The 26,219-nt window shown below is 38.4% G+C and overlaps 1 protein-coding gene across 1 annotated transcript in view; it reads right to left on the bottom strand.

The window, feature by feature from the left end:
• Positions 1-26,219, bottom strand: part of LOC113240398 (ankyrin repeat domain-containing protein 17-like) — a 44,491-nt gene that overhangs the window by 980 nt on the left and 17,292 nt on the right. Inside the window, exons 4-12 of the mRNA XM_026477687.1 lie at positions 8,034-8,199; positions 6,086-6,395; positions 5,381-5,602; positions 4,552-4,809; positions 3,549-3,702; positions 2,116-2,326; positions 1,302-1,515; positions 284-509; positions 23-136 (exon numbers count right to left, since the gene is read on the bottom strand). Coding sequence (XP_026333472.1) covers positions 23-136; positions 284-509; positions 1,302-1,515; positions 2,116-2,326; positions 3,549-3,702; positions 4,552-4,809; positions 5,381-5,602; positions 6,086-6,395; positions 8,034-8,199 — 1,875 coding nt within the window. The remainder of the gene's footprint in view (positions 1-22; positions 137-283; positions 510-1,301; positions 1,516-2,115; positions 2,327-3,548; positions 3,703-4,551; positions 4,810-5,380; positions 5,603-6,085; positions 6,396-8,033; positions 8,200-26,219) is intronic.

Genomic DNA, 26,219 nt, shown 5'->3' with positions numbered 1-26,219 from the left:
GTGTGCGCCGGCAGCAGCGCGCGGGCCTGCGGCGCGCCCGGCGCCGGCGCGTGGCTCAGCCCCAGCGCCGCCGCCTGCGCCGCCGACAGGCCCACGCCCTCCTCCGCCGGCGTCAACGCGCCTGCCGCGTGCCCGTCTGCACACAACACGTGCGATCAACGAAAGCCCCCTCATGTCGAATGACAATTCAGCACAGAGAAAAAAAGGACCGAAATACCGAGCGCTCGCAAGTAAGTCGCGACACGCGATCTTATTTGATCGTTTTAAGAACAGCAAGGCTCACCTCTAGGCAGCATAACGGAGTGGGGGTAGTCGAGAAGCAGCTGCACGACGGCGGTGTGCCCGCCTTTAGCGGCCTCGATGAGCATTGTAGAGTTGTCCTTGAGCTTGCGGAACGGGTCCGCGTCACACGCGAGTAAGAACTTAACGACGTCCGCGTGTCCGCCCGCGCACGCCAGCGACAGCGGCGTGTGGTCACCGTTCGCCGTCATGCGGTTCACGTCCGCGCCCTAAAAGCGGTTAGGGTTTTTTTTCATTAAATTCTGCACACCATTAAGAGTTGTGGTACAGGTACATGTAAACAACAGATTCATGTTGTAACCTTGTTTAATAAGTACCTTAAGATGTGTTAAAGATTTTTTAGTAGCAGTAGAGCTCCTTGTGAAAGAGTTAGTCAACCAAGTACTGCCGTACTTCCCCAGACAAACTTTACCTATTTCTGTCACCAAGCAGTAATGTGAACATTACTGTGTTCCGGTTTAGAAAGGTAAGGGTGCTGATGAGATTACAGGTACATGGGACTTACCAACTTATGTCTCATGGTGTTGGACGCAGTGGCAGAGCCACTCAGATCTTTGCGATCAACAACTCTGAGTGGCACCGCAACGGTTAGGGACAGGCGTGTCGCTTACCGCCAGGCAAATGGCTTGTTCGCCCCGTAAATTATTTATTTATTTATTCGATTATAGACGAGCAGCTTTCGCTGGTACATCACTAATTCACTCTTTCGTAGCCAGTTGTTGAGTTTTTGAAGGCATTAACAGAGACAGCAGAAACAACATCTTCCAGTAGCATGTTCCAATAATGCACCACTCTGTCGCTGAAAAAAATGTGTGAAGCAGGTGTTTGGAAAGTGCACGAACTAGTATATTAGTGTTATTAAAAAAAAAGATGGATAGGTGTTACATTTAGTGTCAACGGTCAACGGTGAGAACAGGCCTGCTCATGGTCAGAAGTGTCAATACGGTTGCTATCGAGATACGTAGATGAGAGGATTAAACTAGAAGAGATGCCTGCGTTACCTTGCCAACCAGGAACTGCACGGTGCAGAGGTGGCCTGCGCGACAAGCCTTCATGAGCGGCGTGCGGCCTCCTTCGCTCTCGTGCTCGAGTTCGGCCCCGGCGCGCAGGAGCAGGTCGGCCACGTCGGTGTGCCCGTTCTCGCACGCGTACGTCAGCGCCGTGTCGCCCGTCTGCGTCTGCGCGTGCACGTCCGCGCCCGCGTTCAGCAGATACCTGCACGGGAAGCGTAGCGACGGCGGATTCATTTGCTATTCTTTCTCCATCGGTCAGATTTACTATTTTCTTACATATATATATTTATTTAGGAAAACATTACAGTCTTATACAAATCTTTAAAAAAAATACATTAAATTATTAACTGATCAGATTGTTCCATTAAATAATTACAGGTATTACAAAGTATGAATTTCTACAACAGACACATATACAAAAAGAAAAGAATTGGTGGCCCATCCGAAAACCCATCAGAAAATAATTAAACAATGATAATAAACACAGTTGTTACAGAGGTTTTAATTATTTTAACTCTGTCAAATGTAATATCCCCCACTTTTTGCTTGTGACTTACAAGTCATTCTTACAATCATTGGTAAAGAAAACATGTTGGTGTGTTACATTTTATTATACTAATATTTTATTCATATAACACAACAATGGCTCCATTACAAGTGTAAATGAATTTGGATTAGCACAAATAGTAACTTTGCATTTCCGATGCAAATGAAATTACAAGCGGAAGGTATTTATATCTAATAAAAAACAAAAATTTGTAATAATATTAATTTCAAAGAATAATCTTGAAGTAACACTAACCGCACAAGCTCAAGGTGTCCCTCCTGTGAAGCCTCCATAAGCGGCGTGGAAGCGCCGAGTTCAGCATCAGCGCCTGCTTTGATGAGGAAGTCTGCGACCTCTAGGAAGCCTCCGCAGCAGGCCAGCGTGAGCGCCGTCTCCTGCGTTTCTTCCGTTTGGGCGTTGATCTGCGCGCCTTGTCCCAATAGGAGCGCCACCATTTCCTCGTGACCTGAGAGCCAAGATACATATCCTATCAAAAAGAAACTTACACATGCAATCTGGATTAATGGTTAATTTCGTTTGAAGGGATATGAGAAACGGTGCGTTGGGTATTGATTGACACACTTGCATTTTTATGGTTCGATCATTGAGTGAAATTTCTTCGTATCTTTGTATTAACAATTACAAGAAACTAGTGAAGTTATTTCCCAAAAAGGTATATAATATCACGAAGGTTAACATCGAGAAATTAAAAAAAAAATTATAATAAATTTCATATAATAAACAAAACCTGCAACGTATTTTTCTTGACACATTTAGTTATTGCCTATTTGTGTAGACAACGCTAGCGCGAACCCACGATACTCTTGCCCAGTATATGTTGGTTGAGTTAATAGGGTAGTATTATCTCTTAAGTGTCATTCATATTTGTATTACATAGATTTTATGCATTTAGCGCTTGTGGTACGACTTACCACGAAAAAAAAAAGGAAGTGCCTAAGACTCGATTACTAGAGAACCGATGTCGCCTAATCCCACACATTCTTAATTTGAAACACTACGAAATCTTTGTAATGATTGGTCGTAGCTTCAAATTTACAAAGAAATAACACATTTTGGATTGCTAATATAATTTAAACTTTACCCTGTTGGCATATCGTTGAAAGTTCAATACCATCAATACCTATTATTGCAAGTTACGACGTTTTGATATTATATTGAAATTTCAATCAATGTGCTGCCACCTAGCGGTTAATTGCTGAACGACGACGAATTGGAGTTATTTATTTAGTTCTCCAAAAAGGAAGCGACCATATTGCAGGGGTATAAGCTTTACTTTCGCTTCTTGTAACAAAAAAAAATATTTCGATAACCAGAAAATTTAAAATTTATTAAAATAAGACTTGCCCATGATATGTAATACCACTACGGGTAATAGTTTGGTGCTGCTATCATTTTTGCACCTCAATACAGAAAAATAACGCATTTACGATACGATTTTAGAGAATTTACGCGAAAGAACTGACACAACCATACCATACAAAGCCAAAATGGCGGACTAAGCTCAAGTGGGTCTAACGAGGCCCACCGTTGGCACGTGAACTGTATTTATCATTCTGTGCGACGTATTATGTTCATAGCTTATGTAATGTTACTATATTTAAGTTTCTCATTTAAGTGAATGTATAATTCTTTTGAGAAAATAAATTCTTAAACCACATTGTACTTACCCTCCCTAGCAGCCTCCATGAGCGGCGTGTAGCCCTCATCGTTGACTTCTTCGATGTTGGCGCCTCTTTCCAGTAGTAGCATGGCCAGTTCCACGTGCCCGCCGCACGCCGCGAGTGTCAGAGGTGACTCGAAGCTGTCCGTCGGCATGTTTACCTAACAACAATAAAATATATTTACTATAGTCTATTGCCTGGCCTTATTCCTCGGTGTTGGCCCTTCTGGTCACTCTTCTCCAAGACGGTCTGCCTGAGTCGTCTGTGGTTTTAACTGTTGCTCTCCTAGATCTTTATTAATAAGGGATATCCATGTGAGGCGGGGTCTACCACGTCCTTTGGGCTGGTTATTCATGTCAATTCCTTGTCATATGATCAGGCGGTCGTCGCATAACATTTCCGTACCACCTAAGTCGGCTATCTGGCAACTTTTCCGGGATAGGTCTCACTACTTATTATTGACCATATTGTGGGTACTCGATAAAATGAAAAATGTTTCCATAAAAAAAACATTGATGAAGTATACTTGTTCTGACTAATAAAATTTATGTACAAACATGCAATTAGCGTACATAATAAACAACTTTGTTTATACAAAACATACACAAGTCTCAATATAGTCCCAATTCAACACAATTATATGTATATAAAGGGTATATGTTAAGATATAACATAATCATCTAATAACTATAAAATCGGTCCAAAATTCAGAGAGAAACTCATTAGTAACGATCGAGTCTACATGCAAAATTATTTTAATACACCAAAATAAACAAACATATACCAAACGTACACCAAAATAATAAACGTGTAAGAGCGTCATAAGCTCAGTGTTATTGTAACATATTGTACATAACAATAAAGCAGATTATCAACTTTCGTAATTCCATCAATTTCGTTGGCTGAAACACGTTGCATACATAATCTAAAAGATTAAAAATAAAGCCTATAATCCCTTGTGGTCCATAATTACTTTTGACATGGAATTGGGGTCACAAATGTATTCTACCTGAGCACCGGAATCCAGCAGCAACCGTGCGACTTCGACATGGCCGTCCATGCTGGCCTCCATGAGCGCGGTGTGCATTTCATCGGTTTTGTGTTCGCGGTCAGCGCCAGCTGCCAGCAGAAACCGCACCATGTCCAGGTGCCCTTTGTAGCAGGCGAGAGTTAACGCGGACTCCTTGAACTCGTTTGAATGCGTGTTGATGCCCGCACCGTGCTCTAGGAGGATTTTCGCTACGCCCACGTGTCCTGCTGACGCAGCCTGCAACAAAGTATTGGCTAGACGTGTTGCAAAATCTTCCGTCCATTAGGAGTTATTTACGGTTTTGTGCGGACGCATATTTTAGATCACGGACGGAAAAAAACAGTGGTAGGGCCTAAAAACCTTGATTACTATCATAATCGCTGCCGCCCAAACTCACTCCATCATAACTTCAAACACTATGAAATCTTGATAATGATTGGTCATAGTTTCTAATTTAAAAAGATTTAACATCTGGTCTGTCAAAATAATTTAAACTTTACCCAGTTGGCATATCGTTGAAAATTCAATATCTATTATTGCAAGTTACGACGCATTAATTTTATATTGAAATTTTATTCAGTGTGCTGCCACCTAGTGGTCAATAGCTGAAAAAGAACGATTAACGTCTACGACGAAAAAAAAAGTCGACCGCAATGCAGCAATATAAGAATTATTTTCGTTTCTCATAACAAAAAATCTGATAAAAGAAGAATTAATAAAACAAGTCTGAACGATGATATGAAACACCACCATGGATAACAATAGGTGCGACTAATTTCTGTGTTTTAGGTAGATAGTACGAACGTACCTCCATGAGCGGCGTGTGCCCGTTCTCGTTGTGGTCCTCGACGTTGGCGCCGTTGTCGAGCAGCGCGCGCACGCACTCCTCGTGGCCGCCCGCGCAGGCGTACATGAGCGGCGTGTTGCCCGAGCCCGACACGGCGTTCACGTCGGCGCCGTGCGCGATCAGCAGCCGCACGATGTCCACGTGGCCGGCGCTCGCCGCCTCCATCAGGGGTGTGCAGTCGCCCTGCCGTGAAACGTGCCCTTAACAATCGACGCCACTCCGGGGTTCGCGGGTCCTCTTTCAACTAAGGACGTTCCATCTTCACAGCCCATGGTGAGATGGTGACTTCATAAGCCAAATGAAATCATTTTAAGAATTTTAAATAAATTATTTAAACAATTGATTTCCACACACAACAAAAAAACAAGACTATTCAAAAATATTAAAAAAACAACTGTGTGTGAGGGACAGTCCCAGCATACACTGAGAGGCAGCAGTCGCTAAGCAATGACTTTCAACTCCTAAATAATATTATGATTTATTTATCTACTATCACAAAACAACTCTAGTTGTCTCTCTCTGCTTAGTCTATACTATCCTTTTTACTACGTTGTTTATCAGAGTATAATTATGATATTGTGGGCATTCCGGTCTCCTTGGGTAAGTGTTTCAATCACAAAGGATCTCACTATTCATCAATTAATAAAGACACGCGATTATACAAACCTTGATACCGCGGTCCTCGACACTGGCGTGCATGGCGAGCAACACCTGTGCCAGCTCGTAGTACCCAGCGGAGCAAGCGAGGGAAAGCAATGACTCGCCCTCTTCCGTGGTCTCGTGCACCGACCGACCCTCTGTGAGTAGCTTGCGCACAGTGCCGACGTCGCCGTCTGAGCATGCCTCGGCAAGAGATGGCGCGCCGTCGGCGCCGCTCCCGCTTCCGCCACCACTCGCACCACTCCCCGCTGCCGCGTTACTACCGCTCCCACTTCCGCTGCCGCTCGTGCCCGTCGCTGTCGACCCGCATTGTGTCCTGACACAAAACAACCGAATTTAGTTGGAATCGCAAAGAAAGTGTAGAGGTCTAAAGGTCAACGCCTCGTCAGATAAGATCAAAGCTTCACGAATCACAGTCGCGTCCCGCGCCTCGACCAAGCCGATCGGAGCATCGCTGGCGACTCGATCACGACCGACTCGGGAGGCGCCCGACACATATTTCGACTCAATCTCGGATTTTCATCATACGTGAGGCGGACGTGTGAATTAATTCAGGGTGACGCTGAATAATTCGGAGAGGAAGGAAGTGTTAGCGATTTCATTGACGATGTATGAATAAAACCGACTGTATATGGAGCAGATAGCACGGGGGCCGAGATTACATCTCACGCGGCGCGTTCGTGTTGTATTTAAATATCAATCGTATTCCAATTACCGGGACTTACTACTTATGACGCTTTAAAAAGTGTAATATAAATTCCATTAACTCACATGTTTTCTTATATAAACTTAAGGGTATGGCGTTTTCTAGGCATTAGGTCACAAGTTATTGAAACGAAGCGTAGCGTCGATTGAGATAAGAGTGTGACTAAGTGTGTAATAAGAAAATCATAAGCGAGGAAAAATAATTTAATAGACACAAAACATCATACTTAACAATATTGTTGGCGTGAATCACGATGGATAAAAAAGTTTATAACGTTAATTTCTGTAAACAATAATAACGTGTGATAAGGGAAAAATGTCAGTGATAGTGGAATATGAAAACAAACTTCACAAGGAAGCACGCGGTCTTGTGTTTAGTTAAACCGATGCAATGGGTAATTTGCCGCCATTGAGCGCTAATTCGTGTTACACGAAAGATAAGCTGTTACACGGATTAAATGTTTTATGACATTCAAATGAACTACGCTGATTTGTTGATAACTACGCGTACGTAAATGCAGTAGATAATTTAAGATTACCATAGCTCTTGTTTCGTAGTCATTTTACGATATGTTTAGTTATGTTCAACTGACGACGAGTGACGATGCTTTTTATATGCTGTTTCAGGGTTAATACCAAATCTGTTGAAGTGAATCGGCTTATTATATTTACCGGTAAGAAAAGCTTTTCGTTTATAATAAGGATGTAAAAGACGTCATTCGTATAACTTCGACTCGGGCTACACGTCTCGACGTAACGAGCTCTCACTGTTGGTTTAATGCGCGTAATTACGTGGCCGGCTTAAGCCGATTACGCGTCGAATAGTTTGGTATTTATTTTTAGGTGTTTTATTACGATTATTAAGGCCTATCTTTTGTAAATATTGTTTTTGACGAGTGTTATCCTTTGTCAATCACTCCCAATCTTTGTTACAATATGGCTAACAAGTTGGTGATCGTTCTAGTGATTTGTAGTCTACGCTGATTTTCATTTCACATTATTTATAATTTTTGAAGAGCTCCTTGTGAAAGAGTTCGTCCAGGAAGTACTGCTTGCCTTTCCTTACCTTTTTCTGCCGCCAAGCAGTAATGTGTGCATTACTGCGTTCCGGTTTTAAAGGGTAAGGGTGTTGGTGAAATTACTTCACAGTGCAGTTTTCATACTGCGGGTGGTTGACAATATTTTTAAATTTGAACGGTGTGTGAAAAGGGATGGACATAAAAAAAATGTAAGGTGTCTAAGTACTTACGGCTTGTCCTGATGATGGTGACGGTGGTGCTGTGGAGGCTGATCGCTACGCATGCGCGTCAGGGCAGCGGCTGCCTCGTCCAGCGCACACGACACTGATGACGTCAGCCGCCGCAGCACCTCGGGGTCCGCCAGGTGCTTGCCCTCGCCGGTTAGCTTGCCGATGCCTGCAAATAAAACAAACAAGAATTTTTTAATATATATTTTCTTTAATATTCTGTCTCAATCACTTGATTGTTAATGATGATGCGACTGACAGTAAAGCAAGGTTGGTTACAAGGGACCCTTTCATGTCGTCATCAACCCAGATGACGAATACAGATGTTCATGACCGTTTTATACAAATCTCTCATCAATATATATAATCTCTATATTGAGATTATAATAATCTCAATATAGACTACTAAAAAACCGACCTCAAAAATCATTCATCCCCTAGTTTGTCACCCTTAGAGGTGGAATACTTTCTTCAAATTTAGATGAGACCACATCTGAGTTGTCATCTCTTTCCAACAAAAAAAAAAGAATCATCATAATCGGTTCACAAATGCCGTTACGTACGGCAAAAAACGTACTGTACGAATTGAGAACCTCGAAGAAATTGCCTTACGTTTCTTATTATTGCGGTTCGTTATATCGCAAATCTCGAATAGGTAATCAATAGATTGAAAATCTAGTTACTAAAAATGTATCAGACTCGCCGTAAGGTCACACGACCGAGTGAAAGGGAGAGGAGTCTCCGTTGTCTGGTTGTGTAAGTTATCTTCGCAAATATTTCGTTAAATGATTCTTTAAAGTTCAACTAGTTCCATTTCATTGGTTCCTGGGAGAACATACAATGTAAACTTTATACCGTTGGTGTTTAGATAGGGGATAATGTAAGCGGAAATTACGCGACTAACAAGTGAGAATGCGGCGAGTTACACGTGGTATCGCTGGCTAACGCGAAACAATGCCTAAAAATAACTACAGGTTATAATGATATGTACCACCATATTTCAACTGGTGATCCGTAATTATGATAAAGTGATGACAGCTTTTAAATATCTTTCTTAGGCTCGTACGAATAAATCTATTTCAAGTGCAGGATCGATATTTTTTTTTTTGATAAAATGCCAAGTGACGGGACGAACAAGTCGCGCACCTGGTAAGCGACATGCCTATCCATAACAGTTGAAGTGCCACTCAGAGCTTTAAATCGCAAGATCTTAAGGGCACTGCCACTGCGCCCGTCACCCTGAGACATAAGTTGACAAGTTTAGCATCAGTAGAGATCCTTGTGAAATAGTGAAGAGGCATATTGTAGGCAGGCAGGGTGGAGGTGGCTAGTGCAGTGAGGATTCCATCGCTGCACTAGGTTCCTTCGCGTTTGGATACCACTTTCCACTTAACATCAGGTGGAGTGGAGTCATTTGCCTGTCATGTATAAAAAAAAAAAAAAAAATTCGTCCAAGGAAGTACCTTACCTATTTATGCCGCCAAGCAGTAATGTTAGCATTACTGTGTCCCGGTTTAGAAGGTGCTGGTGAAATTACAGGCACATGGGACTTGTCAACTTATGTGTCAGGATAACGGGCGCAGTGGCAGTGTTTCTCAGATCTTTGCGATCTAAAGCTCTGAGTGGCACTGCAATTGTTATAGACAGGCGTGTAGTTTACCATCAGGCGCACGACTCGTTCGCTCCGTCACTGGATATCCAAACCGGAACGCAATAATGCTCACATTACCGCTTGGTGGCAGAAACAGGTAAGGCGACAGTACTTCAGGACGAACTCTTTCATAAGGAGCACTGGTGCTACAAAGTCTATCTTTAATAACAAATATCAATCGACTGCAAATCAATATTGACGACATCCGTGGTCGAGTGGCTTGCTCACCGGTGCAGCCATCTCTGAGGTCTCGTGTTCGATCCCCGTCCGAGTCAATGTAGAAAAGCAAGTTTTCTATATTGTTTCGGGATCAGAGTGTTTGTGGTACTGGCGTTGTTTCCGATTTCCACATCACGAGCGATTTAGTTACTTACTTTGTGATCCGTGCAACGTATGTGATGTTGTCTATTTATAATTAATTATTACCCCTTAATTACGTATCATTTGGATACCTCCAATACTAAATATAATACGCCAACCTAATTTATTGGTCATGTCTGTTTTTATTTTGTCTCTTTTTTTTCACAAAACTAGTTTTTTTTTTCGAATTTAGTTTTTTTGTATTTCAGTATTTATTTTTATATTACATTACATGTGCCCCTGTAAGGGCGTAGTTAAGACTTAAAAATAGACTTAGACATGCAAATTATTAAACTTAAAAACGAATAATAAAATATCTTAATAAGATAATGTATCAATTAAATAATGAGTTTATATACTAATTATTATAATTGTGTAGTTTAATATAGGGAGATAAGAGTTATTTGTCTTTAACAAAATCTTGTTTCCTTATTTTTATTTCACAAAATCCGGGGAGCCTTATTTTATTTACTAATATTATTATTAGTAAATAAAATAAGGCTACATTTTTTACATTATGTTTACATTAAAAACAGAAAATGACCAAAAATTAAGTTGGCGTAGTGTTCATTGGCGGTAGCGATTTGAGAATTGTAGAAATGTATAAATATTAATAAATGTAACTCAACACTTAAACTACGGCTCAAAATCTTTATGAATTCCGAATCAATCAAAGCGTTTGGTCACTTGAGATGATGTCATCCCAGCAGCCGATGATGTAGGAGAGCTTACGTAGCATCTCGAAATTAGGGCGACATCACAGCCGATGCAGGCCTGGGATCTGTAGACGCTTGTCCTCTGTAAAACTTTTTCTTTGACCATATATCATGCCACGTGTCTTTTGATTTCGTCGAACTTATTCTCGAAAATATGGAAATCCTCCTAATATAAGTATACAATTCAAAGCACATTGGAAGAGCTTGGTTCCTATTGTAGAATTAAACTTTGAACATTACAACATTTGTCGACACGAAATCGCATTAAGCAGGCCAAATAAAGCTTTTGTAATACTAGCGAAAAAGATGGTATTTGATTTTTTTTATAATATCAAGTGAGGGGAAGAACAAGTCGTGAGGCTGGTGTTAAGCGACACGCCTGTCCATAGCAGCTGCAGTGCCACTTAAGAGCTTTAAATCACAAACATCTGAGCGACACTGCCACTGCCTGATACATAAGTTGACACCGTTACCCTTCAAAACCGAACCATAGTAATGCTCTCATTACCGCTTGGCGGCAGAAATAGGTACGGTGGGAGTACTTCCCTGGGCGCACTCTTTTATAACAACTACTATAATATCTATGGTGTTTGAAATAAATATGATAAATGTGTACACGTGTTTATTTACAAAGCGTACAGAATCAGTTTTGACCAATCGTTACGAATGAGCAGTACCTAGAGTTTAATCAATATGACAATTTCAAGTGTCTTTTGTTTGCCATGAAATAAAGATTTTGACTTTGACTTAAGCCCATACTGCCTTAGTTACTGTGGTGACTCTAACAGATTACTTGGAGTGCAACAACATTGGCCGACCATATACCTAATTAACTGTGTGGGGAGCTTCATAACGGCAACAGATAGGGCACATAGAGGTGGTTGCATACTGGGCCAAAGAAATTTAACACTGGTTTGTTATTTTATAACTTTTTGTTATTGACTCGACAAGAAAAAAAGAGGCAACTGATAATACACTTATGACCACTTCAGCGAAACAATTGGTTATTAGTATGGGGAAGACAACATTATATTTCTGACAGAAATACATACTGAGTTCTAAGATTTTTGCGTACCACTCCCTGTGCAAGTGTGGTGTGGCAGAAGGTAGGTACCCTCGAGCACCTGTTTTTTGACTGTAACCGTATCATCACCCGTCCCGTTAATATCAACTTTCTCCTAACGTTATTCCACTCTCGCTTTGTGTATATCCTGTGTAAATTTATTAAAAATAACAATTTTTTTCTGTAATAGTCTGTGTAAGTTCTCTGTTGTAGTAGATTCTCCTCTCAGCGATTTCTGTCGAAATTCGCCGGTCAAGAGTAAAAAACTCGACATTGGCGGAATAATCGAAGGTATCGATGGAGCTATAACATTATAAAGATGAAGAGTTTTGCGATGGTCACACATACGAAATGAAACTATATTTTCGGATCCAGATCGCGTATTTGTTATTCGAAAAAAAAAAACATTTCGTGCCCTTTATAGGAGATGGTACAGTCATCAACCAGTATTTTATTTTATTTTATTTATTTATTTTGGCACAGTTACAAGATACAAATTATACAATACACCTAAAACCATAACACTATAACAAAAACAAACAAATTTATATCTCAATAACAACCGCGCACAACATTGAAATAACATTTAAAATTTATATATGGCTATCTAAGTCTTATAAAGTGTGTATGTCAAATATTAAGAGACACATACTAATTAAGAGTGGTTACACACCTACCTTTTTAGCACTTGCGATTTATCCCAGTGCTGCATTGCAGTGTTGCAGTCACGCGCTTGTATCGCGTTTGTATCGCTGCTTAAAATCGCGCGCGCGTGTGTAAAGGTAGACGATTAGCGACTTCATCGCGTTTGCATCGCTGCTAAAGTCGCCGTGTGTAACCGCTCTTAAGTTTCCTAAGTAGACTATGTCAAGTCTTCCTCAGTGGCCTAGTGGTTAGCAGTATGAGAGGAGAGATCCTGGCCCTAATACTCTCATTCTCCGACCGACATCCGCCCGAAACAATTACTGTCAAATAAGTAACACTCGAGCAAATTAGTATTCGAAGCTTCATACTCGACATTGTCTTTTAATTTATGGAACGAATATTTTATAGCTCGATTAAGACTTAATTTCGTTTCTCTGGTACTCTAATACAGGAAATTGTGTGCCAAAATTCTGTGGTCACAGCAATGTTGGTTGCATTATAAGTCGAAGTATTAGTTACATTTCGTTAAAAAAACGTACGCAGCCTTGACTTTCAATAGCAATATTAATCATATTGCTACATTTTATTTTTTTACCCAATACGAGACCAGCCCCCGACTCAGAACACTTTGATATTTTAATCGAATCGTACGATTGAATATCGTTCTCGAATCGAAGGGCGCTTCCCGAGCTATTCAGAACATTCGAGTTAAACGCTCGATTCTTATTCGGGATACGATATCGTTATCCAATAGCGTTTACGGAGTAGTCGGTGAAATAGATTATAAGACAAACGAAAATATTTTTATATACATTTTTAAGATTTTAATGGCCTAAAATATAGGTATGCATTAGTCTTGCATTAAAATAAATTAATAAAAGTGAAAAAATTAAATTTTCATTGAATTGATATTCAATTATTTTTTGTGAAATTACTCCACTAGTTTGTTATAATTATTAATACAAAGATCGAACACTCAGAAAAAACATTTAGAAAAAATTCCTTCGATCCGGTCGGATTCGAACCGACACGTCTTCTTGCATACCGTGCCAGACGCTATACCAACTAAGCTACGGAACGAACCAACGGACCTCACGAATTTTTCTATGTGCTTGCGTCGTGTCTTTGTACTTGGTCTTTCAACAAGTGGTCTTTCAGCAAGAAGACGTTCGGTTCGAATCCGACCGGATCAAAGGAATTTTTTCTAAATGTTTTTTCTGAGTGTTCGATCTTTGTATTAATAATTATAACAAAATTGAAAAAAATTCACACTTTATTTAAAAGACTAAGAAATTTCCATATTATATTCTTGCTTTGTAAACAATCGGACGTTCGGTAACTTTAATTCGATAACTGTGTTCTGAATAACGTTTGTAGCCTTTGCCGGTCGAGAAGTTCGAGTAATCGACAGTTTGACGTTCGATTCGCATATTGTGAATAAAAATTAAAAGAAATCGTACGATAACAAATATAAATCGGTCGACAACAGAGTTATCGTAAGGTTGTGAATCGACCTGCTGGTAATATAACTCTAATGGCGCTAGTATTAAAGATGATCGAAATCTGCATCAAACAAGGACAGCCCCAACAGCCGCGAGATAAATCATGAATTATCTATCGACGAGCGAAAGCCACTTGTGTTGCGATGTATCAATTACTTATACATATACAATGCTATCTGTATTTGTGCATATTGCTATCCATCCACACGACTATACACTGTATTTATATGTATACAACAACCGAGCTAAGTGTCATTTTTCAAAAGCAAGACGCACTCTTAATATGTGAAACATCACCGCATTTCGCTTATTGCATTTCTTATATCGCCGATGAAATAATAAGACTTCGTAAAAAATGTAGATGTCTAAGTTTTTTACCAAAGATTGACACAAGCAGTACAGGGTCCCAAGTCGCAATTTCTTTATCTCATAAAATTATATTAGTATTCCTGCAAAATAACATTTATAGAACATCGGCAAATTTGGGCAAAAGACAAAACTCCAATTGAAAATTATAGATAAGCAAAAACTGCCTATCTACAGATATATTTCGCTGATATTTGCCAAAACTTTATATTTATGTGTTTTGTAAGAAAATATATATTTTCAGCTTTCCGAAATGGTACAATACTCGTATAAGTACTATTGCTATATCACTTTAAATTCGTACTGAAAAAATGTTTATTTTGAAATTTTTTTCATGCTGCAATCTGCTATAAAATAGTAGCAAATAGAAGTTCAAACCATGCTTATTCGTATAGATTAATCCCTTAGCTTCTTAGATACATGTACTCAGTCGACTTTCAGAAAAATCATTTTTGGCACGGCTCTCTTAGGCGGTTCTCCATAGTGCGCCGAGGCAACAAACTAGGGCCTCGATTCTGCTAGTTTTTTTTAAACGAATGGTCATTGTAATCCCATTGAGACTCCATTGAGATTATATTGCAATTATGATAATAATCGTTATTTATTGTGGTTGTCTATGTTTGTGTCCATGGCACCCGCGACACAGGGTTTCCCTAGTGCGGGGCTATGTTGAGTGTGTGCGTTATTTTGCAAAATCTACTTGCTATAGCAGTTGAGTCTCAATAGAATGTCAGTAGAAAGGCAGTGGTGGCACTGATTCATTCAATCACTAATGATCGAAGTTGCCTGGATAAAACTACAATGGAAATTACTATGCATATCTTAAATTTATTTCCTTTAACCAGCAATTCAGTCTTCAAATGAAACTTTTTTTTTTTAATAAAATAAAACTCGATAATCGATATAAGCACTTCAATTGTAAGTAAAAACGAATCGAAAGAAATGTCAAATAAAATTAGTAGACTACGTCATAGACGTGCCATCGGCTCGCCACAGCAAAGTACTAAAAAAAATTGCAATGGCAGGTAGATCGATGACTAGTCACAGACAAGCCACTGTTCCTGCCATTGACACTCTGCGATCGATATCTTCAATGAACGTTACGCCATTTTATTTATTTGACCTGTTCCGTTTTTTTTTGTTTTTCTGTTTCTTAATTTTATTTTTAACAAAATTCGTTTTCTTGTTCTTTTTCTTCGAATTTTGTTTCTTGTTTCCTTATTTTTTTTTCACAAAATTCGGGGAACATAATATTAGAAAATAAATATGGCTGTTTACAAATATAACAGAAAGTGCCCCAAAAATATAATTGGCGTGGTGTTCAATGGAGGAGTTAGCTGTCTTGGGGTCATAGTTCGCCACCGTGGCACAATGAGGATTGGCGATTTCATTTGCTTTTCAAGGGCTGTGAACCTTCTTCAACATGCCGGTTTCATCACAATATTTTCCATAAGCGAAAGGTATTTATTGCTACTGAATACTGACAAATTTACGTAATTAAGATATGAAAGTCACACAGGTATATGCTGTTACAGGGAACCGGAATGTTCATTTCTTAACCGTTAGTTGCGCAATGAGCAAAGGGAAGTGAGCGTGGGGCATAGGGAGGGTACTGTACGTGCACCCGGGGCGGCTCACCCGAGGCACTAGCCTCTTGAAAACCGGATGAAGTCAGTGACAACGGTCTATGACAATCCTGTACACTGGCTGATCTGGGGTCAGAACCTGAATTTAGACGGATCCCGTGCGCGCACAGGGTTTAGTGCCCTTCCCGTATAACAAAGAGGTTGATAGGGAGGGTTACTACGAACAAAACTTATGTAGAAAAGATATAGGAGCTGTTCATTTCTCAATTGAGAAGCAATCATTCATTGGAAGGGTAAGGGTGTTGGTGAAATTACAGGCACATGGGACTCGTCCACTTATGTCTCAGAATGACAGGCGTATTGGCTGGCATAGCTCCTCAAATTTTTGTGATTTAAACTAGAGTGGCGCTGCAATTGTTATGGACAATCGTGTCGCTTACCATCAGGCTCTTTCTCAAGGAGCTCTACAAAAATTATAAATATTCATATGTGAAGTGGAGAACAGCATAACTAGAACGATCATCAGCTTGTCAACCATATTATAACAAAGATTGGAGTGATAGACAAATGATAACACTCGTTAAAAACAATATGTACGAACGATATATAAGAGAAGAAGGTCGCTTGCCACCAGGTGCACATCTTATTCCATCACTTGGTATTGTAAAAAAACAAAATGGATATGTTCTACAGCTTTCTTTCCTTTAAAATCTATAAAATTTTAGCAAGTGTGCACTTTCTTTTGGTAGAAAAGTATATGGACTCAAGTAGCAAAAGGGAAATCATCATTTTGCTTGTTCCGTTTCCGTCAATAACTTAGCAATGCAGTGACACTAGTATTTTAACGCAATCAGTTTTGAAAATAGATAACCACAAAATTTTTGTTCATCTCGGTGTGGGTTATAAAATTCTTCAACCCTAATTAGTGACGTCATTAGACTCCATTGTGCCCCAATCGGGGTACATTCAGATTTCACAAATACACGAGGGGGATACGGCGGACGTTGAATGAAGTGTTTTGTTATTTTGTTGAACTTTTAACTTGCAGTCCGTGGGAATTATTTGCGTTTTCAAATGCGTTTCAGTTCTGTTAGCGTTTGTCGTTACGGAGAGATATTGTACTTTCTTATGCTTCGTTTGTTTTAGCATTATACGGAAGGAAATGTTGGCCTTTTATCAGACGCCATGTCATTCAGATATCTTGTAAACAAAGAAATGTAATAAATACCGTGAAACAAAACTCTCAAACATATATATTTTATTTACCTTTATGTAATTATAATTTTTTTTTACTCTTAATAATGACTAAATATTGAATTAATAATATCTATCTTTCCTTAAAACTTGCACTATAAAAACCGTAAAGAAAAAGAGGTTCTAAACACTAAACGAACCAATTTTTTATTGAATTGATATTCAATTACTTTTTGTGAAATTACTCCACTAATTTGTTATAATTATTAATACAAAGATCGACCACTTAGAAAACCTGCTGAATTCGAACTATGAAAGTTAAATTTTGTTGGTCTAGCGTAGCGGTTTGCTAGAAGGCGTCGGTTGGAATCGGGCCGGATCGAAAGAATTTTTTCTAAGTTTTGTATTAATAATTACAACTAAACAAATCTTTTTAATTATAATTAAAATTAATAAAAACAATAAAGAGAAGAAAAAGTATTATCGTGTCATTTGCAAATTTCATGTGTCACAAATTCTCAGGATATTTTCTTTTACAGTCATTTTTTATTTGAAGAAAATGTTTACGATCACTGGTGCTTACGTTTTTGTAATTAAAATGAAGTGCAAACACAACTAGTGTTAAATTAATTGTTATTATTTTTAAATTCTAGACACTAGAAGATTCGACAACAATGTGTCAATCTAGGTTAGAGACTTCACGTCTTAAAAAGTGCATGTAAAAACTATGTTTTCCGTCACTCCTAATTCAAAGCAAATTGCGCTGCATTCTGTTTTATCGGACAATTAAGGACGTCCACGTGTAATCTACACTGGTAGAATTGTACATTTTAACACGACCCACACTTGATATAATATCTATACACACTTGATATAATAATCGTTTTCGAATAATATTTCTTTTAATAATATGAATCGATGGTCAAGGTTTTTAGGCAACTAAAGCTTTTGCGTATTATTTTACTAAATTCTATACGTGAAAAAGCGGCCAATTGTAAAACGAAATGAGATTGCTGTGCTATTATGTGTTTGCAAGTCAGTCCGACCCGTCAGCAAGTTGCGAATTTAAAAAAAATGTTGTTGTACTGATTTTACGGACGTTGGTGCCAAAAATCTTCCTTTTTGTGCATTGCTTTGTTTAACGATTTAGGTATTTATATATTTAAAAAAACGCACATAAAAAGGGAACAGGTTTTGCCATTTATTTTTTTTTAATTATAATAATAACGCACGCACTCAACATAGCCCCGCACTAGGGAAACCCTGTGTCACAGATGCTATGGACACACACATAGACAACCACAAATTACACCCAAACTCACGAGAGAAATAAATGTAGGCCATACAAATGTTTCTCCCGACCCGGGAATCGAACCTGGGACCTCTGAGTTACGGTCCGGTATGATAACCGTTCGGCCACGGAGGCAGTTCAGTTCATATCACACGTTGCTATTTAATAATACGTCAGAAAGGGCTAGGAATATCGGCCGAACCATAGAATATAATTAAGCATTTAGGCTCTATGCAATTTTACGCGGGTCTCAAAATAGATTGGTGCGTTTTAATATGACTATGATAAAAAACATAGAACCCACATCGACCGTTAGGCGCGACTGCTAGCGTAAGTCAAGTATAAGTGGAAGTTGTTTTAACAATACAGTAAACTGATAAAAGTCGATCTACGTCACGTGCACTTGTTTTGTCCCTTCCTTAGTCTCTTACAACACTAATGGAGGTAATGCGGGAATGGACATAATTCTGAAGATAAAGTTATTCATCGATTCAAAATTCCATGTTCTATGTTGTAATTCGTCACAATTCTACATTTCGCGTAAAATTCACTATGACGTCATATAGTTATAGCGTCGTAGATAAAATATGAACTTCCATTCAAAGGTTAATTAGAAATAATAATTTGTATGTACAAAAAAAAAGCAAATAAATACATTGAATAGAAATGCGCTGTTCGTGTCTAGCGCAAGTATATGTTGTGTCACGGTGAACATTTTAATTTCTTTTTACGATGCACACGTAAGCAATATGACGTTACGGCATATAATAACAAGTTTGTATTACTTACGTCAAATACACTAACTCTGTGCTAGGTTACTAACTTTAGTGCCCCTACCATGAGAATGCAGTGACCGCGTAAAATATTTTTATATTTGGTTTCTTCTTGCGAGTCTTCTCGCTAGAGTCGCTGTATAATTGGCCATACAAAATTGTGAAGTAATTTACACGGTCGCTAGCGACAACCGTCACAGTAATATCTTGGTAGGGGCAGAGTAACTGCCTTAAACCCAATGTCAAGTGTTACGGGCGCATTATATTACACTGTATTGCAAAGTCGAAGGGTGTATATTCGAATAAAGTAAATCGATATAAAAGGTACTCAGCAAACGCTGCAATGCAAAATATTTTTGCGTTCAATACCTAATACTAAGTTATAAGAATAAATTTCTTTTGCAAGCCGATTGGAATCGTGTAATAGGGAGCCTTCGCTGCCGCGGTCGTATCAATATGCGTTCCATTGCTGGTTATTAATGACCCAATACGTTACGTCACGATACTACAGATATTTGAGTACTCTACGACATATGGCTTTCCTCATAATAGTGTTATTATATTTAGAGATTTTATGCTAGATTTTCCTGGCACATGTAGATAAAGTATGTGACTGATCACCTAACCTGGTATAAATTAACGGAGGTTTAAACTATGTTAAATCATTGTTTAAACTTTCCATAACATTCTCTAAAAATTATTTAAAAATAAAACACCATCGCTCAACAAAATATAAACCTTTTAAGTATTATGTAAAAAGAGATCGTGTTTCCTCTCACTACCCTTCATTGTTGTTCCTTTTTAAGTAATTAACATTGAAAGGTATCCCTTAATATCCTCAATGTATCCATTGAGGGATATTTTGATCTCTATATTTTGAGAAGATTGGGGATAACTAAATTTTCACCAAAACTTCCATATACACGGTTAGAACTACAAAGGTTTTAAGCAGCTCGATGCTTGATCGAACCAGAATCCTTACGTTTACAAGAACAGCATTCAGCCACTTCAGGCATCATCGAAATATTCTGTAGAGTCAATTAGACTGCGTTCGACCAATGGGAATAGATAATGTGGAAAAGACATTAAAGCATATATATTGGTTAGGATAGTTATACATATGGTCAGTGGCGGATTGCTGGCCCGCCCGGGCCAGCAAATCTAGGGTGGCCAATCGTGACAACACCGTTTTAAATGTTTTATTTAAACCTAAAATCTCCGAAAATATTAAAAACTAGCAACTGTTATAGTTAACCAAATTTCTGAATCGATTTCGATAAAAGTTGGCAATAAAGTAAATTCATTATGTAGTCTCCCAATATAATATGATGAGTGCTGAGAAAGGGGCGGCTGGTATTGACTACATGGCCTGTCCAGCTCATTTACGACAATAACGTTATATCTCACATTACATTTTTTAAATGGAAGGTATAGATATGTAATATACCGAATATACGGTTCTCTTTTGCCCATAGATTCAATGTGTTTTGATTGATCTGTAGTCATTACAATGGGTATGGGAAAAAATTGTATTATACCAGGCTTTGTGCTCTCCGTGCAGCGATGGCAGTCCGGTAGTGCCGAAACAGCCTGTTCAGTAGCCGGGCGCTTGCAAATGACGCACGCGCTACGCATGTTGTAACCGCTTATCGATCGTAAACGAAATCATTGTCTTCACGGTTAGAAATGCCAAATACCTCAGAGTACTATGCATTATTCTGTGGTTATGGCTAAAATAAACAACATTTATCTGAAATAATTCCAAATGTATTGTATCGATTCTAGCAATTAGTGCCCTTCAGTGCAATATGTACCTTTCACAGGTTTCGTTAGGATTCAATTTGACTCGCTCTGAACGAAATTTAATTTTGTAATGTAATTCTAAGACTTTTTACGTGTACTAGGAGAGTGAGTCTTCGGACTTGCAGGAGAGTCCGTCTGCGGTTTGCAGCTGCTTGGTTGCTTTCGGAATCATACCTTCAAAATGATTTCGTCAAGTACGGAAACAGAAAATAAAAAGAGGAGCATTGTCCTAATGCTGTGGACATTAAGTTGTATGACATTATTATTGAAGAGTTTAGTTAGGGCGCGTTCCCATTACGTCGTGACGACAGATAGTAGTGCAGTTTAAAGTGTCGTGGTTTGTAATTTAAATGGAGTTGTTCAGACACAAAATACCACGATTAATTATCGTTCACGATTTTTTTGACGTTACGACGACAGATTGTCGTGACAATGGGAAGAGCTAGAACGACAGTCGTCTGACGATAAGTAAAACGTAATATAATAAAACGAAAAAAAAAAGAAATTAGAAAATATCACATCTATATAGTTTGTTTCATGTAGTTTGAATTATTTTTATGATTTTCGTTTTGTTTTATTAAACCAAGGACAGGACGAACAAGTCGTGCGCGTGGTGTTAGGGCGCGTTCACATTATGTCGTGACAACAGATAGCCGTGCAGTTTAAAGTGTCATGGCTTGTATATTTAAATGAACTTGTTCACACATAAGACAACGCGATTACGAACGATGTCGTGAACGACAGTTAACTGTCGTTCACGACTTTTTTGACGTTACGACGATAAATAAAACGTCACGATAAAAATGTGACGACAGATAATCGCAGCTTCAAACGCTTCTGTCGTGCAAACGACAAGGTGGCTGCCGTGAACCGATACATTTTTGTCACGATCTTAGTGAGAATAACTAGACACGACAGTCGTCCAACGATAAAATAAACGCCGACGACACAGTCACGACAGATAGTCGTGATATGGGAACAGGCTAGACGCATCGTTCAACGATAAATAAAACGTTATGACATAATGGGAACGCGCCCTTAGATGTAAAAGATTGGCATCTGTGAAAAGAAAAAAAAAATTATTATGGCAATTAAATCATGTAATAAAGGTGTTTATTACAAATTGTGAGATCGATTCAAGAGCATACGGTCCGATCCGCGGATCGATTCAGAGGTATATGATCCATTACGATAAAAAAATAGATTCAAAGCAAAAAATCGTGCATCCTACTTCAAAAGAACCGCTTACAAAACGGTACGTTGTCGTACAAAATATTCGATAGACCGCGCGCACCTCTGTTGACTCTTTTACCAACTGTACGACAATACATTCAACCAATAATTACGCGGCTGGTTATACTCGTATATCATTCACATACCTCTAAAACGAACAATCTAACATCTCCTTCAAGGCGTCCGAAAATTATTGTAATATAAAACAAAGTTGTCTACAACTTTGGTCAACGATTGCTGGACTCGTTGCGGGGAAAGTTCCGTGGTTAACTCACGTTGCGATATCACGTGGGCCTAAGTTTCCGTCATCCAATGCTTAAGCGTTTCCATTTGGCAGTACGTCTTTAAATAACTAACATACACTTAGATATATGATTTTAATGATTCTCGTCTTTAATTATTTAAATAATCGGTTTTTATAAATGGCAGAGTGATATTAGTTGTATTTTTCTTATCGAATTGTAGGCTGCTTGTGTTTTTACTTTTCCATAGAGGTATTATTAAAAAAATAAATAAGTGGTATGGCAGAAAGCATTCAGTTTGTGTTATGTTGTTTTGCGGTACATATTAAAGAACACAATTTTAAAACTCGGTTTATTTATTGTCTACAAACCTACGCACAAAGATCTGAGGGGTAGAGAGAGGCACTGCCACTGCGCCCGTCATCCTAACAAAAGTTGACAAGTCCCATGTGCCTGTAGTTTCACCAGTACCCGTCCCTTTCAAAACCGGAATGTTGTAATGCTCACATTACCGCTTGGCGGCTGAAATAGGTTAGGTGGTAGTACTACTCTGGACGAACTGCTGCAAAAGCTAGTTGTCTTAGTCGTCACGATATCTTTTATATTGCGGAGGCCATCTGGTAGGACCCAATCGGTTATTAATTCCGATCTACATATCCATGCGCATAAAACTGAACCCGGTTAGTAATCCGTTCAGTCTGCTGCGCTCCATTGCCCTTTAGCGAACCTTGACATCTGAACTCCAATCGAATTAATCAAGTTTGTATTCATCAAACAAATTTTAAATAAATAAAATAAAAATGTTTTATTCTCAGATACTACAGTAAGGTCCGTAGTTTGTTACTAGCAGTAAAATACATTAGAATTTTTTAAACCTTTAAATCACAATGTCTAAACTTACTATTCTTCAAAATACATAAATGAAATCAACTGAATTTCAAGATTAATAATATTGTCAAAATTAAAGTAAACTGAATTTCCAAACAAAAGAACAACAACAACAAGAAACAAGAAAATAAAAATAACAATTTATTACGCAGAATAAAATTAATATTACATACAGTTAGAAGACATAAAACGTAATTACGTTCGCCAAATTAGGTATCCTACATTTACTTCCTCACAAATTTTGTGTGCGAGATGCATCTATGTGTTCAATAAGTTATGACGGGGGAATTATATTAAAAACAAATTATATTTCAGTACTGATGAACGAAATCATCTCATGACAAAGGACACGCTTGCCAGAAAAAAGAATGTTAAAAGTCAAAAAATTTCCTTTTTTGACTTTTCAACATTCTTTGTGTGTGAGTGAGTAAGTGTGAGGCGTGAAAAGTTATTTTCAACCGACTTCAAAAAAGGAGGACGTTCTCAATTCGACTGCATTTCTTTTGGGTGTCTGTGACGCGATTACTCCGACGTTTGTGAACAGATTTTGATCATTATTTTTTTTGTTGGAAAGAGGGTACCTCAATATTGGTCCCATTTCAATTTGAAGAGAATATTTCACCTCTAAGGGTCGTATTCTAGAACTCTACTCAAAGCTCAAGTCAGGATTACACTGGAAACACAAGCACTGGAAATACGACCCTAATGGCAAGGACTTGAGTATGATTTCGAGTGCTTTGAATCATACTCAAATCCTGACTTGAGCATTGAGTAGAGTTCTGGAATACGACCCTAAGGGGATCAACCAAGGGTTTTTACCATAGGACCTGTAAATGGCCCGAAACGTTGGTTTGTTTGAAAAAACAAATATATGCGATTTAAATCCGGAAAAATACTTTCATTTCCTATGTGTAACAATCGCGAAAACCTAAGAACTCGATAGTTATAATTATTGTTAATGACCTTTAATTAGGTCATCTCCCTTTTCGAAAATGAAATTACCAGCTATTTATATGACCAGTCTCTATGCGAGAGTGCATTAAGAAAAGCATTGGATGGCAGTGTCACGTCTATCTCTGTACAATGTAATCGGAAGCTCCGTTGCTACTCTAGAAACATCATGAGACTAGCAACATCACAGCCGAGTTTGTCACATGACTTCTACTAAAATGAATCTAGAACCTAAATGGGTTATAGATTGAAATTTTGATACTTGTTTAGAAAATATGACACTTGCGTGTAGGCGAAATTTTTCGAAAGCGAGAAACAGAGCTTACCAAAAACAGACCGTCCATAAATAAGCTAGATATAATAAACAACTTTAGTATGAACATAGATTAAAATTGGTGAGAGAAAAAACATTCACAACAGTTCGCCGTGCATATACTTGGTTGATACATTTCGCATGGGGAACCGAAATAATTTTTAGGAATTTTTGAAGCAAGTTCTTGCTACGGTGGTTCATCGTAAATACCATACGGAAAACCAGTTAAAATTTGATCAGACCATGTTGATGCACCCCTTAACATACCTTTTATGATAGAGAAGGCTTGAGTCATTGATTTTTTTTTTGTTGTAAATAAATATGTACTTCGTTTAATTCAAATACTGCAACCAAGTCATCGTCAAGTGCTTTGAATTTCTTCTCTATTTAAGGGAACGGCCTTGAAGGGGTCACATCGCATAACTAATGTTATTGAAAAAGCAATGCACAGGACGGAATGTCATTTACAACACTGAGAACGAGTCGAGCTCTTAAATCTAGGTTTACCATCATGCCTTTTCCATTTTTTATCAAGCCTATCCACGTGCTTTGTTCTCGTCAGTTTTAGTTCAAGTATCACTGTTGCACGCCTACTTTGGAATCTCCTTGCAGGGCAACATGTGTTTACATATGTAAAGGTTCGAATTACAAAGTTTTCGTTGCGTTTCAATAGCGAAATTTGTCAAGAAGGTTTTGATGAAATCTTGTACGTACCTACATATGTGGAAGTATTACGAAATAGAAACCTCCCTGTTTTGGGAGAGTTAAAAGGAGACTATGTTATATAGTAAACAACACTTTAAAATTTTGCCCTTTTACCACGTGTGGCAAAAACCAAGGGTATACAACTGAAAAGCCTTTGTTTTCAGTTTAAAGCTCAATTTACATTGGGCTGCGGAACGGAGTTCCCCAAGACTGCGCGAGATTTTTCCGAAAGTCGCGCGTTCTGTTTTTTGGCTTTAAATTATATAATTGGCATAAAGTTCATTATGCTTTGTACTATTTCGTTACAACAAATTGCTTCCATTCCGTACCGCGGCATTGTAAATTGACCCTAAACGATATTGAGTTCAACTTGATTGTTCACTGGTTATGTTCAAATTGTCGCTATAAACCACACAAGTATTTGAACCGACTTCAAAAAAAGGATGAGGTTCTCAATTCGACTGTATGTTTTTTTTTGCATATATGTTACGCGATAACTCCGGTATTTGTGAACCGATTTTCATATAGTGGTCTCATTTCATTTTGAAGAAAATCATCCACCTCTAAGGGTGGCTGATCACGCATGAACATTCATTTTTATAAATATCGCCTAAATTTTACTTAAGGAGCAATTATTTTAATGATTGGTTTTGTTATTCTCCAATTCAAGGCGTTTTTCTCTTTCAATATACTTTGAGTAGTGAGAACCGATTTTTATCATCTCCTGTGTCATGTCCCGTACAGTGGCGAACTAGGGGATATTTCAATAAAACTTAGCTTATAGATTATAGAGTAACTTATAGAGTAACTCCACGTACTTTTGAGGTCGGTTTTTTTAGTACTCTGTACTGAGAATATCTACGAGTATGTTATGATTGCATCATCAAATATGTCTAATGACTCTGTG

Source organism: Hyposmocoma kahamanoa, unplaced genomic scaffold (genome assembly GCF_003589595.1).
Source record: "Hyposmocoma kahamanoa isolate Upper Pololo Valley unplaced genomic scaffold, ASM358959v1 138, whole genome shotgun sequence".
NCBI lineage: Eukaryota > Metazoa > Arthropoda > Insecta > Lepidoptera > Cosmopterigidae > Hyposmocoma > Hyposmocoma kahamanoa.
Note: the sequence above shows the minus strand (reverse complement) of the source record. Positions and strands in the feature narration are given on the sequence as shown.